Consider the following 13,436-nt stretch of genomic DNA (forward strand, 5'->3'; position numbering starts at 1 on the left):
ATTGATAGAAGAAAGTTGTGGTGGCCTAGACTTTGATATTTTTTAATTTGCAAGGCCGGTGGAAGGTTAAATATAGTTTCTTATGTTTTAATATTTAATATTGTTGAGATGATATATTTTTGTTAAAATTTAGATTTTTTTTTTAACTTTTAGTTTCTAACCATTGTATCTCTTCTAAATTTGGTTCTTAATGATCAATTGTTCACATTTGATGTATGATAATTATATTATATTTTTGTCACATTTAATCTTTTCTGCCAATTTTTTGACCAATTATATTAATTTTTATCAACACTAACATTAATACTATTATGTTTAATTGCATAGTGCCAAAGGCTTTGTGATCAAGCGGCATAACCGTAGCTCTCCCACCTGGGAGGTCACAGGTTTGAAAAAAAATATATTCAATTCCGTTGTTTACATGCTACTCAAATTCAAATAACATAAATGTCTTTTCAAATAACTAACATATATAATGTTGGTTTAACGACTAGCAGGTAGTCGACGGTGAGCCAATACAATTGTTAATAAAATGGAGAAAATTGTCAAATAGGCCCCTAAACATTTCGTTAAAAGTCAGTTAGCCCCACGAACTTTTAAAAAGTTCAATTAAACACATGAACACACGATTTTTAGTCAGTTGACCACATTAGCCAGTAACTTCTCCGGTAATTCCCCCCATGGCGCGCCACATAAGCGTTGGAGTGGGTACTTGGTTGCCACATAAGCATAAATAACAAAAATTAAATTAAAGAAATAAAAAGAGGATTTAAAATTACGATTCAGCCCTAAATTCTAATTCTTCCTCACCGTCTTCTTCACTGTGTCTTCTTCATCCTGATTTCTTTCTTCAGCCAATTTCTAAAGTCATTTTCCAAGGCAAAGGAATTTCTATTATCAAAACGAATCCTCCAAACACGGCAATCCCTCAACAAAATTGCAGTGCAAAGCTAAATTACTCTTAATAATCTACAGTGTATTGTCATCTAATACCAACCCCTAGTATCTTAAAGCTCAGAAATCATAAAACTATGGGTGATTATGTCCTGGAAAGGTAGTAACTCACCCAAACATGAGGTGGAGGACTCTAGTCCATGCCCAGAGGAAGGGCGAAGTGCCGTCGTGGTGGTGCCTCGGTGGACTTGCATCCCTCTTACTAGAGGATAGCCCCGTCAGGGCTCCAAGTCCTAGAAAACTGCCGGTGGTAAACTGCGGATGGTTGTAAAAGTTGAGAGACTCGATGGTGGCGGTGTAACACCCCCATTTTTCTTGCACTAGAGCCTAGATAAATTACAAGCTTACATAGCAGAATAAACACTAAACGGGGAATGCTACCGCTGTAGCCACCCATTCTCGGATCACTACCAGGCTAAACTACCGAGATCACATACAACTTATTCATTATCAAACAATAACAGGGCGCTTGGTTGGAGAGGAGCAATTACGTGGGAAAGGAATTGAAATTCCATGGGAGATGAATTACAATGTTTGGTATACATGGAATTGAAAGGGAATAAGTAGTATAAAGTCCAAAATGTCCATTGTTGTTTCCAGGAATTAATTTTAGGTTAAAAAAGAGAGGGGTAATTTTGACTCATCACTATCCTTTTTTCTTCCTAAAATCTCAGGAATTAAAATCGCGGGGGGGGGGGGGGGGGGGGGGGGGAGTTACATGGGATTTTAATTCCATGAAAATGGGAGAATTGCAATTCCTTTCAACGAAACAAGGGAGTTTTGTGGCCTTCGGAATTAGGTGGGAATTAAGTGAGAATGGAATTTAAATTCCCTTCAACCAAACGCCCGGTAAGGGTTGGGCAAGCCCAAACATCTATTCATTAACAACCCACAACTCATCAATAGGTTAACTTAGAATTCCATAACTATTCTACTACACAAAGCAATCTAAAAGGTTAACTTCATTAACATCTATTCAAGTCTATAAATACAAGACTTAAAAGTCACAACATAATCAACATAATTCCAACATCAAAGGATTACTAAACTAAGGTCAAACTAAGCAAGATACACTATCGATTTGAAAGCTTCTATTCGTACTCTCGACATGCATCAATCCAAATCTGAAAAGGGTTATACAGAAAACATGAGAAAGTAACCCGTTAGCATATAATGCTAAGTATAAAATCACTCAACCCTGTAACATAATATAGATATAGATTTTGGAAAAAAGGTTTGACAGTTACATATAACACATGAGATCATAGAGATGTACAACAATCAATTAATGAATTACAAGTATAGATAGTTCACATTTATATGCATATATACTTATATATATACTTTTATATATATATATATATATATATATATATATATAATTATATATATATATATATATATATATATATATATATAATTCATACTCATGCTTATATCCTGTTAATAGAACTTGCAATGCAACACATATACATAGATGTTAATGTTCTATGTAAGTAAACTAGGATGCTTCATAATAAATAACATGAGTAAAAGGGGACAAGTGTAATGCAAATCAATACTTTCATGCTAAGTACTCAGATAGCAAGAATGGATACTTTACTTCTCATGAATTCATTCGTAAAACATATGCATTATAATAAACGAAACTTAGTAAGTATGTATGTCATTTATACAGATACTCTCACTCTCAAAAGTTAATACCATAATTTTCTAGTAGAGGACCTTATGTCAATCTCATCTAGGGGTGTAAACGAGTCGAGCCGAGCCCGAGCCTGGGTATGCTTATGCTCGTGCTCGTTAATGATAGTACTGCTCGAGCTCGAGCTCGAGCTCGTGAACTGATGCTCAAACTTGAGCTCGGCAATTGTCGAGCTGCTCGAATTCGAGCCTGAACTCGAGCTCGAGTTTAGGCTTGAATTCGAGATCGAGTTTAGGCTCGAATTTGAGCTCAATTTTGATCTCGAATTTGACCTGTTTGATTTAAAATTTAAACTACTTTGTTTTATGACTTTTATCCATACATAATTATTAAAGTATTTTAATTTCCCTCCCCTAATTATTATTTTTATATACTAAATATAATATAATTATATTATATATTATATATTATATAATATATTATAAAGCTCGCGAGCGGCTCGTCGAGCCGCGAGCCTACAATACCTAAGCTCGACTCGTGCTCGTTTAATCCACGAGCTGCTCGAGTTCGAGCCGAGCGTTGACCGAACCGCTCACAAGCGACTCGCGAGCGGCTTGGCTCATTTACACCCCTAATCTCATCATATCATCATGTTTCTCAATCTTTCTCATCTTTCTTATCATTTCATCATAATCTCATCATATCATGAATCTGGATCATAAGAGGCAGGCACTCCACCGCGGTGAAGCCCTAGTGAACGGTGCTTCCCACACAACCGCCACATCTGTACGAACGGAACATCAAACACGTGGGGAGGTAGGAACTTCACGATTCGTGAGATGAACCTAATCCGGGCTTGGTGCATATCGGCCGGCCTAATCTCCTCTCGCCCACAAATCTCATATCAATTTCTCTTTCTTTTCTTTCTTTCTTTGAAATCAGGTATCGTACTTTCAGTGTGCACACCCCCTGACTGGGACTCCAAGCCTACCGGGTAGTATCCAACCTAGTAGCTCAGGATTTTTCGACCAAGCTACTTCAATCATATTCGTCCAGAATTTTTCTACCCGACTTTCTCATCATCATAACTTTCATCATACATCTGAAAGGACATAGTCCTAACGGGAGCCTCCAAAATATACATTTTCCTCACATCATATGATAGTAGTAGTATATCATTTAAAAACTTCCCTTTCTCTATAACTGGAATCATAATGACATGCATGCTTTTCAAAAGAGTATAAACAAATATAGATTTTCGTATACATATAGGTTTCGAAAATAGTTTAAGGCAATAATATAGGCCTTTCATACTCATAAATAAATATAGTTTTTAGTGCCCAAAAATCATAAGTTTAAATATGAGGAATGGTGTGTAATGATTTATGCAAAAATAATCATGTAATCATGTTAACTAGATTTTTAATGTAACTATATATTTAACACATGTGGAGTACTTAAACAAATCCATCATCAACTCATGATTCAATGCTAGGGTCAGTTCTTATATATATATATATATATATATATATATATATATATATATATAACTCCAATATACTCAAGTAGCACTTAGAAAATCATTTTTGATGCTTGGGTTAAAAATGGGTTTTATTCACATAACAATTAGACACATTTCATACAAACGAGTCGTCAAAATCCCGAGTCTCACGAGTCACGCGGGCTCACGAGTCACGGACCGAAATGAAACAGACCTTGGGCTGACCCACAAGGGCCCTGCACTGAGTCCATGGCCGTGCGGAGCTAGGTGGCGGAACTTTGGATGTTTGGGCATCTATGTGTTATACCTTGAGATTGCTAGCCTCTACCTCAAGAATCCTTCCTTCTTATCCTCAAGCTTAGTCTCCTTCTTCACCATCTAAGACTCTAAGACCACACAAACAACAACATACATACACATACACATTCATTGTGAGAAGCTAGGAAGAAGAAAGAAGGAGAAAGAAGAAAGAGAGAAAGAGGTTTACCAAATCTTGAACCCTAGGGCTTGGGAAGAAGAAGAACCCCATGAAGAAGAGAAACCAAGAGAGAGTCACGAGAGATTGAGAGGGAGATAGTGATGGTGCTGCTGATTTTGGAGGAGTGAATAGTGCATTCCACAAGGAAATAACATATAAGTGTAGCTAGGGTTTGAGGGGTAAAATTATAAATATAAAATTGGGAAGATTGTAATTTATGCTTCTCCATAATATGTCAATTATCAATGTCACCCCTGAATTATTGGTGATGTAAATGTTGCCCCTCAATTTTCAAAACGGTACATATATTGCCCCTCCCATACCGTATGAGAGGGGCAATATATGTACCGTTTTGAAATATGAAGGGCAGCATTTACACTATGGGAGGGCATTATATGTACCATTTTGAAAATTGAGGGACAACATTTACACCACTAATAATTAAGAGGTAACATTGATAATCGACATATTATAGAGGGGCATAAATTACAATTTTCCCTATAAAATTTTAGGGTAGAAGATATGGGTTAGGGATTTAAGATTAGAGGGATTGAGTAATGAAATATTGTTGGGTTCATTTTGAAGTCAAGTTTGAGTTAAAACTAGTTTCTCAGTTCCTCAGGTTCGTCTCAGATAGACTTTTGGGTCAAGATTTTGAATAGTAAATATTTCCTTTAAATAAGGCTTTTAAAACCATAAATAAATATATAACTATTTTGTACGAAAGAATTTGAGATAAAGGGTTTAAAAATATTTTATATGCTCATTTGACAACAATCATTGTAGGAGTAAAAATAATTTTATTTGAAAACTTTATAAAATAGGAATTTGGAGGAAAATATTTTGGGTTGTCACAGGCGGGATCGGTGAGTCCCAAGTCGAAGGGAGTGTAGGGCCCCGTACATGTTTGTCATCATCGTTGCAGTCGGCGGCGGAAGACGAAGAATTAGAATTTAGGTTCGTGATTTTAAATTCATTTTTAATTTTTTTAATTTAATTTTTTTTATTTATGCTGATGTGGCAGCCAAGTACCCACTCTAACGCTTATGTGGTGCGCCAAAGGGGAAATTACCGGAGAAGTTACCAACTATGAGATCAACTGACTAAAAATCATGTGTTCATGTGTTCAATTAAACTTTTTAAAAGTTCGTGGGGCTAATTGACTTTTAGCAAAATGTTTAGGGGCCTATGTTTAACTATTTTCTCATAAAAATGTGTATGGAGGAAATATAAAGAGAATTTATTTTTTATTATGAAAAATTTGGATTCGTTTAACCCCTTGAGATGAGATATTTATACAAGAGGACTCAAAGTCCTATAAGGAAGCTAAAGCATAAGATGCTCTGCATTGAAAAACCTTATCATGTTAGGAATAGGTAATCTAGTCCTATTACACCGCGAGTTAGCACAAGATATCTCGTGCATGCGCATGCTAGGCCATGGGCCATGAGCCCCACCTGCACCTCGCCTATATAGTCTAGTAGCTTCCAAAGACTGCCTACGACGCACCCCAAGTCGAAGCCCATTGTTTCGACCCGTTGTTAAGAGGAGGATCCAACTGACTAGGGAGCGACCGGTCAGCTACGCCCTCTACCCCATCCATCAACAATCATGTGGGAAATCCTAGTTAAAGTTGGCTAGAAAGTTGATCTAATGGACCAAATGTTATAGGAATTTGACAGTCATACATTAAATGTGAAAAAATTAATAGTCAAGGACCAAATTTAGTTAGAACCATTAAGTTCAAACCAAATTGATTATCATGTAGTTGAAACTAGGATATCGATTATGGTTACAGTTAAGAACCGAAATTGTAATTTTTCAATTGGGACTTATCTATTTTAGGATTATCATGTAAAATTTTTAAAATATTTTTAACTTGAAAAAGAATTTAATTAAACTAAAAAATCACACCAAAGAGAACCACATGTTTTAATTTGAAATTGAAACTATAATTTGATATTGTATGATTCCAATTCTATTTATATTTGAACTTATTACCATCAAAACCAAATAGACAACAAATTAAAACTAAAATATCTGTACGTAACACAAAAAAAAATAATAAATAAATAAATAAAATAAAATAAAATTGTAAATCTGGTCTTTAAGATAAATGTTAATTAAAAAAAAAAAAAAACTATGTGGGCATTTTGCCACCTTTGATTTATTTTATCTATCTACTATATATATATATATATATATATATATATATATATATATATATATATATATATATATATATATATATATATATACTAATAAGAGCCCAAGAGAGCTAGGCCTATAATGGGTAGAAAAAATGGCGGTCACAGATTTTAATCAAATGTATGGCTCAGATTGATTAAAAGATTGATCAGATTTAAATTTTACACTAAAATTTACTAAAATACCCACACACCGTTACTAATTCCGTTAAAATTTTAAGAATTGCCGTTAGTTCACCGTTAACTTACTCATTGATTTCAATAAAAAAAAAAGGTCTTAGGTTCGAACCTCATCCCAATCAAAGTTGGCATAATTAGTACTCTATTTTACTCTTATTAAATTATATAAATAATAATTTAGTAGTTACAACGAAAAATAATACATATGCATTTCTTTAATTTAGAATTATGTGTCCACAATGTCTTTATTCAAAAAAAAATTATTCATTATCAATAAATTAAATAAGAGAAATACTCTCTACCTAGGTTTTTTCATGCTCTAGGGTTTCGGTCGGTTTCCTCGACTTTTCAATCGATTTTTCTTACGGATTTGATCTCCGGTTACGAGATTTAATACTGCAACAGTGACCGGCGACGAGACGTTTAGCTTGCCAGCGTTTCTGTCTCATGGTGTGGGCGATGGCGGACCAGGCAGCCGTGGCGGGTTTGGCAGCACAGTGGGCGGACATGGTGTTGGCGGAGGAGGAGGGGGGTTTTGTACCGCAGTTGGCGGATGGGCAGAACGGAGAGGCAGCGGGGGAGGACGAGCCCTCGTGGGGGGTGGTTGGCCGCTTCCTCACAAGGAAGCTGGTGAAACTTGAGTTCATGAGTCAGGTTATGGCGTCTGTATGGCAGCCAGTCAGTGGGGTTCAGGCATCTGAGATACAACCGGGCGTGTTTCTATTCGTTTTTCATCACATAACGGATGTTAAACACGTTCTTGATGAGGGGCCGTGGTCATACGATAATGCCATGTTCGTCTGCAAGCAAGTCCATGAGAATGTTTTGCCGATTAATGTTAAGTTGGATACGGTAGACATGTGGGTGCAAATCCATGAGTTACCAATGGGTTACACATCTGAGTTGATACAGGAACAGATTGGGAATTATTTAGGGGTGTTTGTCAAAAGAGATGATCGCTTTCAGAATATGCCCTGGAGAACCTTTTATCGAATTAGGGTTTCACTGTCGGTTGATAGACCATTGAAACGCCGAATGAAGTTTATTAAGCGGGACAAAACGAGTTGTTGGGTGTACTTTAAGTATGAGCGGTTGCACACGTATTATTACTTCTGCGGAATGCTTGGCCACTCTTACAAATTTTGTCGGGGTGCAAGGGATTCAGTGATGCCGGTGGAGGAGTACTTGTATGGCCCGGACTTGCGGGCGGGAGGAAGTCGGGGACCGAGACCGGTCGGGGGCAGCTGGTTGCTACCGCTGCCGACGGCAGTGAAGGGGAGTGGCTCGGGTGAGGGGAAAAATGGGCCGGCGCAACGTGGGGTTGGGTCGGGCAGGGAGGTTGAGGGTGAGACCGGTGTGGTTGCTGTGACTAAGCGCCGGCGAGAGGGGTTGGAGTGTGAGGATGTGGGGTGTGAGGTGGAGGGGAGTGATGTTGTGATGGCAGATCGTTCAAAAAACTTGCAACAGGCGGGTACTGGTTCCCAGGCCCGCCCAACCCAATGAGTACTCTTAGTTGGAACTGCCGTGGCTTAGGCAATCCACGGACGGTTCGAGAGATAGTGGACATGGTGTCCAGTAAGAAGCCGGATTTTGTATTTTTGATGGAAACGATGGTAGGACAGGATCATGCGGAACGACTTAGAATTAAAATTGGTTTTGAAGGGTTGTTCTATGTGGACAACGAGGGGAATGGGGGAGGCTTAGCGTTGCTGTGGAGGAAAAACAATACTGCTACCCTCCTAAGCTATTCTAAGAATCATGTGGATGTGGAGGTTCGATTGGCTGGGGATAGAGTTTGGAGAATGACTGGATTTTACGGCTTCCCAAAGCGGGAAGACAGGAGGGAATCGTGGGAGCTATTGGGGACGCTGAGTGGGAGATCCTCGCTTCCTTGGGTTGTAATAGGGGATTTCAATGATCTCCTATATCAGCACGAGAAAAGGAGGGGGGGGGGGGTACCCGCACCCAAATAGTCTCCTTCGCGGTTTCAGGGAGGTGATTGATGGTTGTGGTTTAGCGCAGATGGCTATGAGAGGCTATCAATTTACCTAGGAGAAAAGCAAAGGCACGAACAATTGGATTGAGGAGAGGTTAGATAAGGTGTTGGCAACGGCATCTTGGGGGGATATTAATCCCCATGCAGAGGTACATAATATCCTAACACGCAAATCAGATCACTCGGCCCTTTTTCTAAGGATTGCAGAATCATCCGGGCAGAGGAGAAGGGGTCACAGAGGGTTCAGGTTTGAGATGGCCTGGTTGCTGGATGAGGGATGCAGGGAGGTGGTTGAGACAGCCTGGCATGACCGGAGGACTGAGGGTTTGTTGAATTGTCAGCAATATTGTGGAAGCAGTCTGATGAGATGGGGAGGGGACCACTTCCATAAATTTGGGGACCGGATTAAGCGGATACGTACGAAACAGGAGGCCATTAGACATAGGCGTGATCCGGATGCCTTAGCTGAATTTCAGAACCTTGAAACTCAACTGACCCAGCTGGAGGCGCAGGAGGATACTTTCTGGAGACAGAGGGCGAAACAGCATTGATTGCGTGGTGCTGATGCTAACACAAAATTTTACCATAGGTATGCCTCTGCCCGGAAAAAGAAGAATTTAATTGCTAAATTAATGAATGATGATGGGGAGTGGGTGGAGGGAGAAAATATGAATTTACTTGTTATGAGATATTTTGAGGGGATTTTTGCAACGAATAATGTTACATGCAGTGATCTTTTATTTAACGATTTTACCCCACGTGTCACCCCGGCACAGAATATGGCCCTTTTGCACCCCTTTGATATTAATGAGGTTAGAACTGCAGTATTTTCTATGTTCTCGGATAAAGCCCCGGGGCCAGATGGTATGAACCCGGGTTTTTATCAACATTTTTGGGATGTGGTGGGAGTGGATGTATCTGAATTTATTCTTAATGCCCTCAATTCGTGGATCCTCCCAAATGGTTTGAATGATACGAATATAATTCTGATCCCTAAGAAAAATGTGCCTGAAACGGTTGGTGATATGCGGCCAATTGCTCTCAGTAATGTACTGTACAGGATTATGGCTAAAATGATGACCAATAGGATGAAACCGCTTATGGAAAATCTAATATCAGATTCCCAGAGTGCTTTCATTTCAGGGAGGTTGATCACAGATAATATCCTAGTGGCTTCAGAGGTGGGTCACTTTTTAAATGGGAAGCAATGTGGTAATGTGGGATGGGGTGCTTTAAAGTTAGATATGGCAAAGGCGTATGATAGGATGGAGTGGCCGTTTCTGAAGAAGATGTTGCAGGTGATGGGGTTTGAAAAGGGGTGGATTGATTTGGTTATGACATGTGTGACGACTGTGACATATCAGGTTGTGGTAAATGGTGTGCCTGGAGGAAAAATAATCCCAACACGAGGTCTCAGGCAAGGTGACCCTCTCTCACCGTATTTGTTTATTATATGTGCTGAAGGATTATCTTTGTTATTACAAAAAGCTGAGCTGGCAGGTTCAATTCATGGATGTAGAGTGGCTAGAGGGGCACCCCCAGTGTCACATCTTTTCTTTGCAGATGACAGCTTGTTGTTTTTCAAGGCAAATTTACAGGAGGCAAGTGTAATAAAACAATGTCTATTGAGGTATGAGAATTTATCTGGCCAGATGGTAAATTATCATAAATCAAATATTTGCTTCAGCAGAAATACCTCAAGGGAGGATAGGGATCTCGTGGCTATTTGTTTAGGAGTGGATCAGGCACCAAACTTTGGTAAATATTTAGGCCTTCCGTCATTCATTGGGAGAAATAAGAGAGCAGTCTTTTCTTATGTGGAGGATAAAATCAGACAGAGGATTGGATCATGGAACAAGAAGCTGTTGTCACAAGCAGGAAAAGAGGTACTTTTGAAAAGTGTGGCCCAATCTATGCCTACCTTTTCAATGAGTATTTTCTTACTGCCTGATACAGTCTGTTTATCTATTGAGAGGTTGATGAATAGGTACTGGTGGGGAAAAGAGGTGGACAGAGGGATTCACTGGAAGGCCTGGGATAAACTATGTGTTCCAAAGAAATATGGAGGTTTGGGATTTAAAGATCTCCGTTCTTTCAACCTGGCTATGTTAGGGAAGCAGGCATGGAGGTTTCTTACAAATCCAACCTCCCTTGCGGCGAGAATATATAAAGCCCGTTATTACCCGACGACTTCTTTTATCGATGCCAAGATAGGGAAATGTCCCAGTTATTGTTGGCGGAGTATAATGGCTGCCCATGGAATAGTTTGCGCTGGGGTAAGGAGAAGGATTGGAAATGGGGAAAAAACTCTAATCTGGGGACATCCCTGGTTACCTGATGATCCAAGTCCTTTAATACAGACAGAAATGCCTGAAGAACTGCGTGAGGCAAGGGTTGTAGGTTTGATTGACCATCAGACGAAAACATGGGATCCTCATATTTTAAGTGATTTATTTGAACCTGACGATGTGGCCCGGATATATAGGATCCCTATAAGCCCGGAGTATGAAGACTCGTGGTATTGGTATAAGGACCCAAGGGGTGAATATTCTGTTAAAAATGCATACAGACAGATTGTTGGAAATTATGAAAATAATTCCGGTACCTTTGATAAGTGGATCACATTGTGGAAGTTGAAAATCCCACCCAAGTGGAAAACCTTTTTGTGGAGAGCCTTATGTGATATCCTCCCAACCACAAACAACCTGATTATAAAGAGAGTGGAAGTTGTTCCTGCATGTCCAATGTGTGATACATCTCATGAGAATGTTATGCATGCACTAACTTCTTGTGATTATTCTAGAATTGTTTGGAATATTTCGGGTTTACCTATTACAAATATTATTGCTGCTACTTTTCCAGAATGGATAATGGGTGCCATGACCAACTTAACGGAGGAGCAATTTGCCACATTGGTAGGAGTTCTTTATCATTTATGGAATGCCCGAAACGAAGCTGTGTGGAAGAGAGCTTTACCGCCACCTTCCGCTACATGGAGACGTGCGGCCGCGGCAACAACGGCGTATACCCAGGCACACTGCCCGGGCAGTGTTCCATCGGCGCAGCAGCCTCCACTGGTGCTTCACGGACGGCCGCGGTGTTTCTTCGACGGTGGATATCGGCCGCAGACGGGAGACGCGGTATATGGCGTAGTATTACTTCATCTGGATGGTTCATTCAAGGCCGCAACGAATGGCAAACTCATGACTTGTTTGTCACCCCTTATGGCGGAGGCCCTGGCATGCAGAGAAGCGTTATCTTGGCTTAAGGAGCGGAACGAACTTGATGTGGATATGCTGACTGATTGCACACAACTACGACATCACTTACTATCTAGTCCTACGACCATCCTATCTTATGAAGGAGTGGTGGAGGATCAATTTCGGGCAATTATGGCCCAATTTACGTATTGCTCTATTAATATTGTCTCTAGACTAGTTAATGTTAGTGCTCATACTTTAGCTACACTAGCTTTTGATCAGGAACATTCTATGTATTGGGACTATGTCCCTCCTGACTGCTTGATTCCTTTCATTAATTAAAATATGCCAACGTCCTTGGCTTTCAAAAAAAAATAAAAAAAATAAGAGAAATAATTTTATTAGTTATATTGTCTTTATTTTTCTTCAATATAAAAATTCTTTATATTCAAATTTATTAATTGATTATATTCGCTACATTATCCTTACAATGTCTTTATTCACTGAAAAAAAATTATTAATTATCAATAAATTAATTAAAAGAAATATTTTCATTAGTTATATTGTCTTTATTTTTCTCAAATGTAAAAATTTTTACATTCAAATTCATCAATTGATTATATTCACTACATTATCTATTATCTTTTTTGTGCACTATTTTTCTAATTAAATATCAAAGTTATAATACAAAATAATGCTATATATTTATTTACCAAGTATTTTATTAATACCATGAAAAATTAAAAAAAAATAATTAATAAAGCCAACCATATTAACTACTTGAGAGATTTTGTGACAAAGAGAGTATTCAAATCACACAACAAATTGAAGTGAGAACTACCTCGCAATGTCCTTGTTTGACAATCAGCAGTTAGCGGTTAGCGTTAGCGGATTATACTAGCGGATTTGACCAGCGAATTTATTTAATTATTAACATTGGGTAGAAAAAATGACCGCCAAATTATTAAATCAAATGAATGGTTCATATTGTTCAGGTTTTAATTTTTTTCTTTTAAGATTTTATAATTTATCCTTAATTATATGATTATCCATTTAACTTTTCCGTTAATTTACCGTTAGTCTAATTCTAATATTAAAGTCTAATATAGAATTATAACTACACCATTAATCTAATTCTAATATTAAAGCTAAGTCTTAATAGAACTTAACCACAAATCCTAATGTCGGAATCTCCTCAAACAATATTAGTATATATTTAATATTTTATGCCCTAATTTTTATTTGTTTTCCCTTATGTCCCGTATTTGGTTTCAATCA

General features: G+C 38.4%; 1 protein-coding gene across 1 annotated transcript; it reads left to right on the top strand.

Moving 5' to 3' along the window:
- The first annotated feature begins 9,737 nt into the window (after window positions 1-9,737).
- Window positions 9,738-12,500, top strand: LOC109179037. The gene has a single exon (XM_019328608.1). It carries the CDS (start codon window positions 9,738-9,740, stop codon window positions 12,498-12,500), a length of 2,763 nt encoding a protein of 920 aa, XP_019184153.1.
- The last annotated feature ends 936 nt before the right edge of the window (window positions 12,501-13,436 follow it).

This window comes from Ipomoea nil, unplaced genomic scaffold, assembly GCF_001879475.1.
Source record: "Ipomoea nil cultivar Tokyo-kokei standard unplaced genomic scaffold, Asagao_1.1 scaffold0876, whole genome shotgun sequence".
Lineage (NCBI taxonomy): Eukaryota > Viridiplantae > Streptophyta > Magnoliopsida > Solanales > Convolvulaceae > Ipomoea > Ipomoea nil.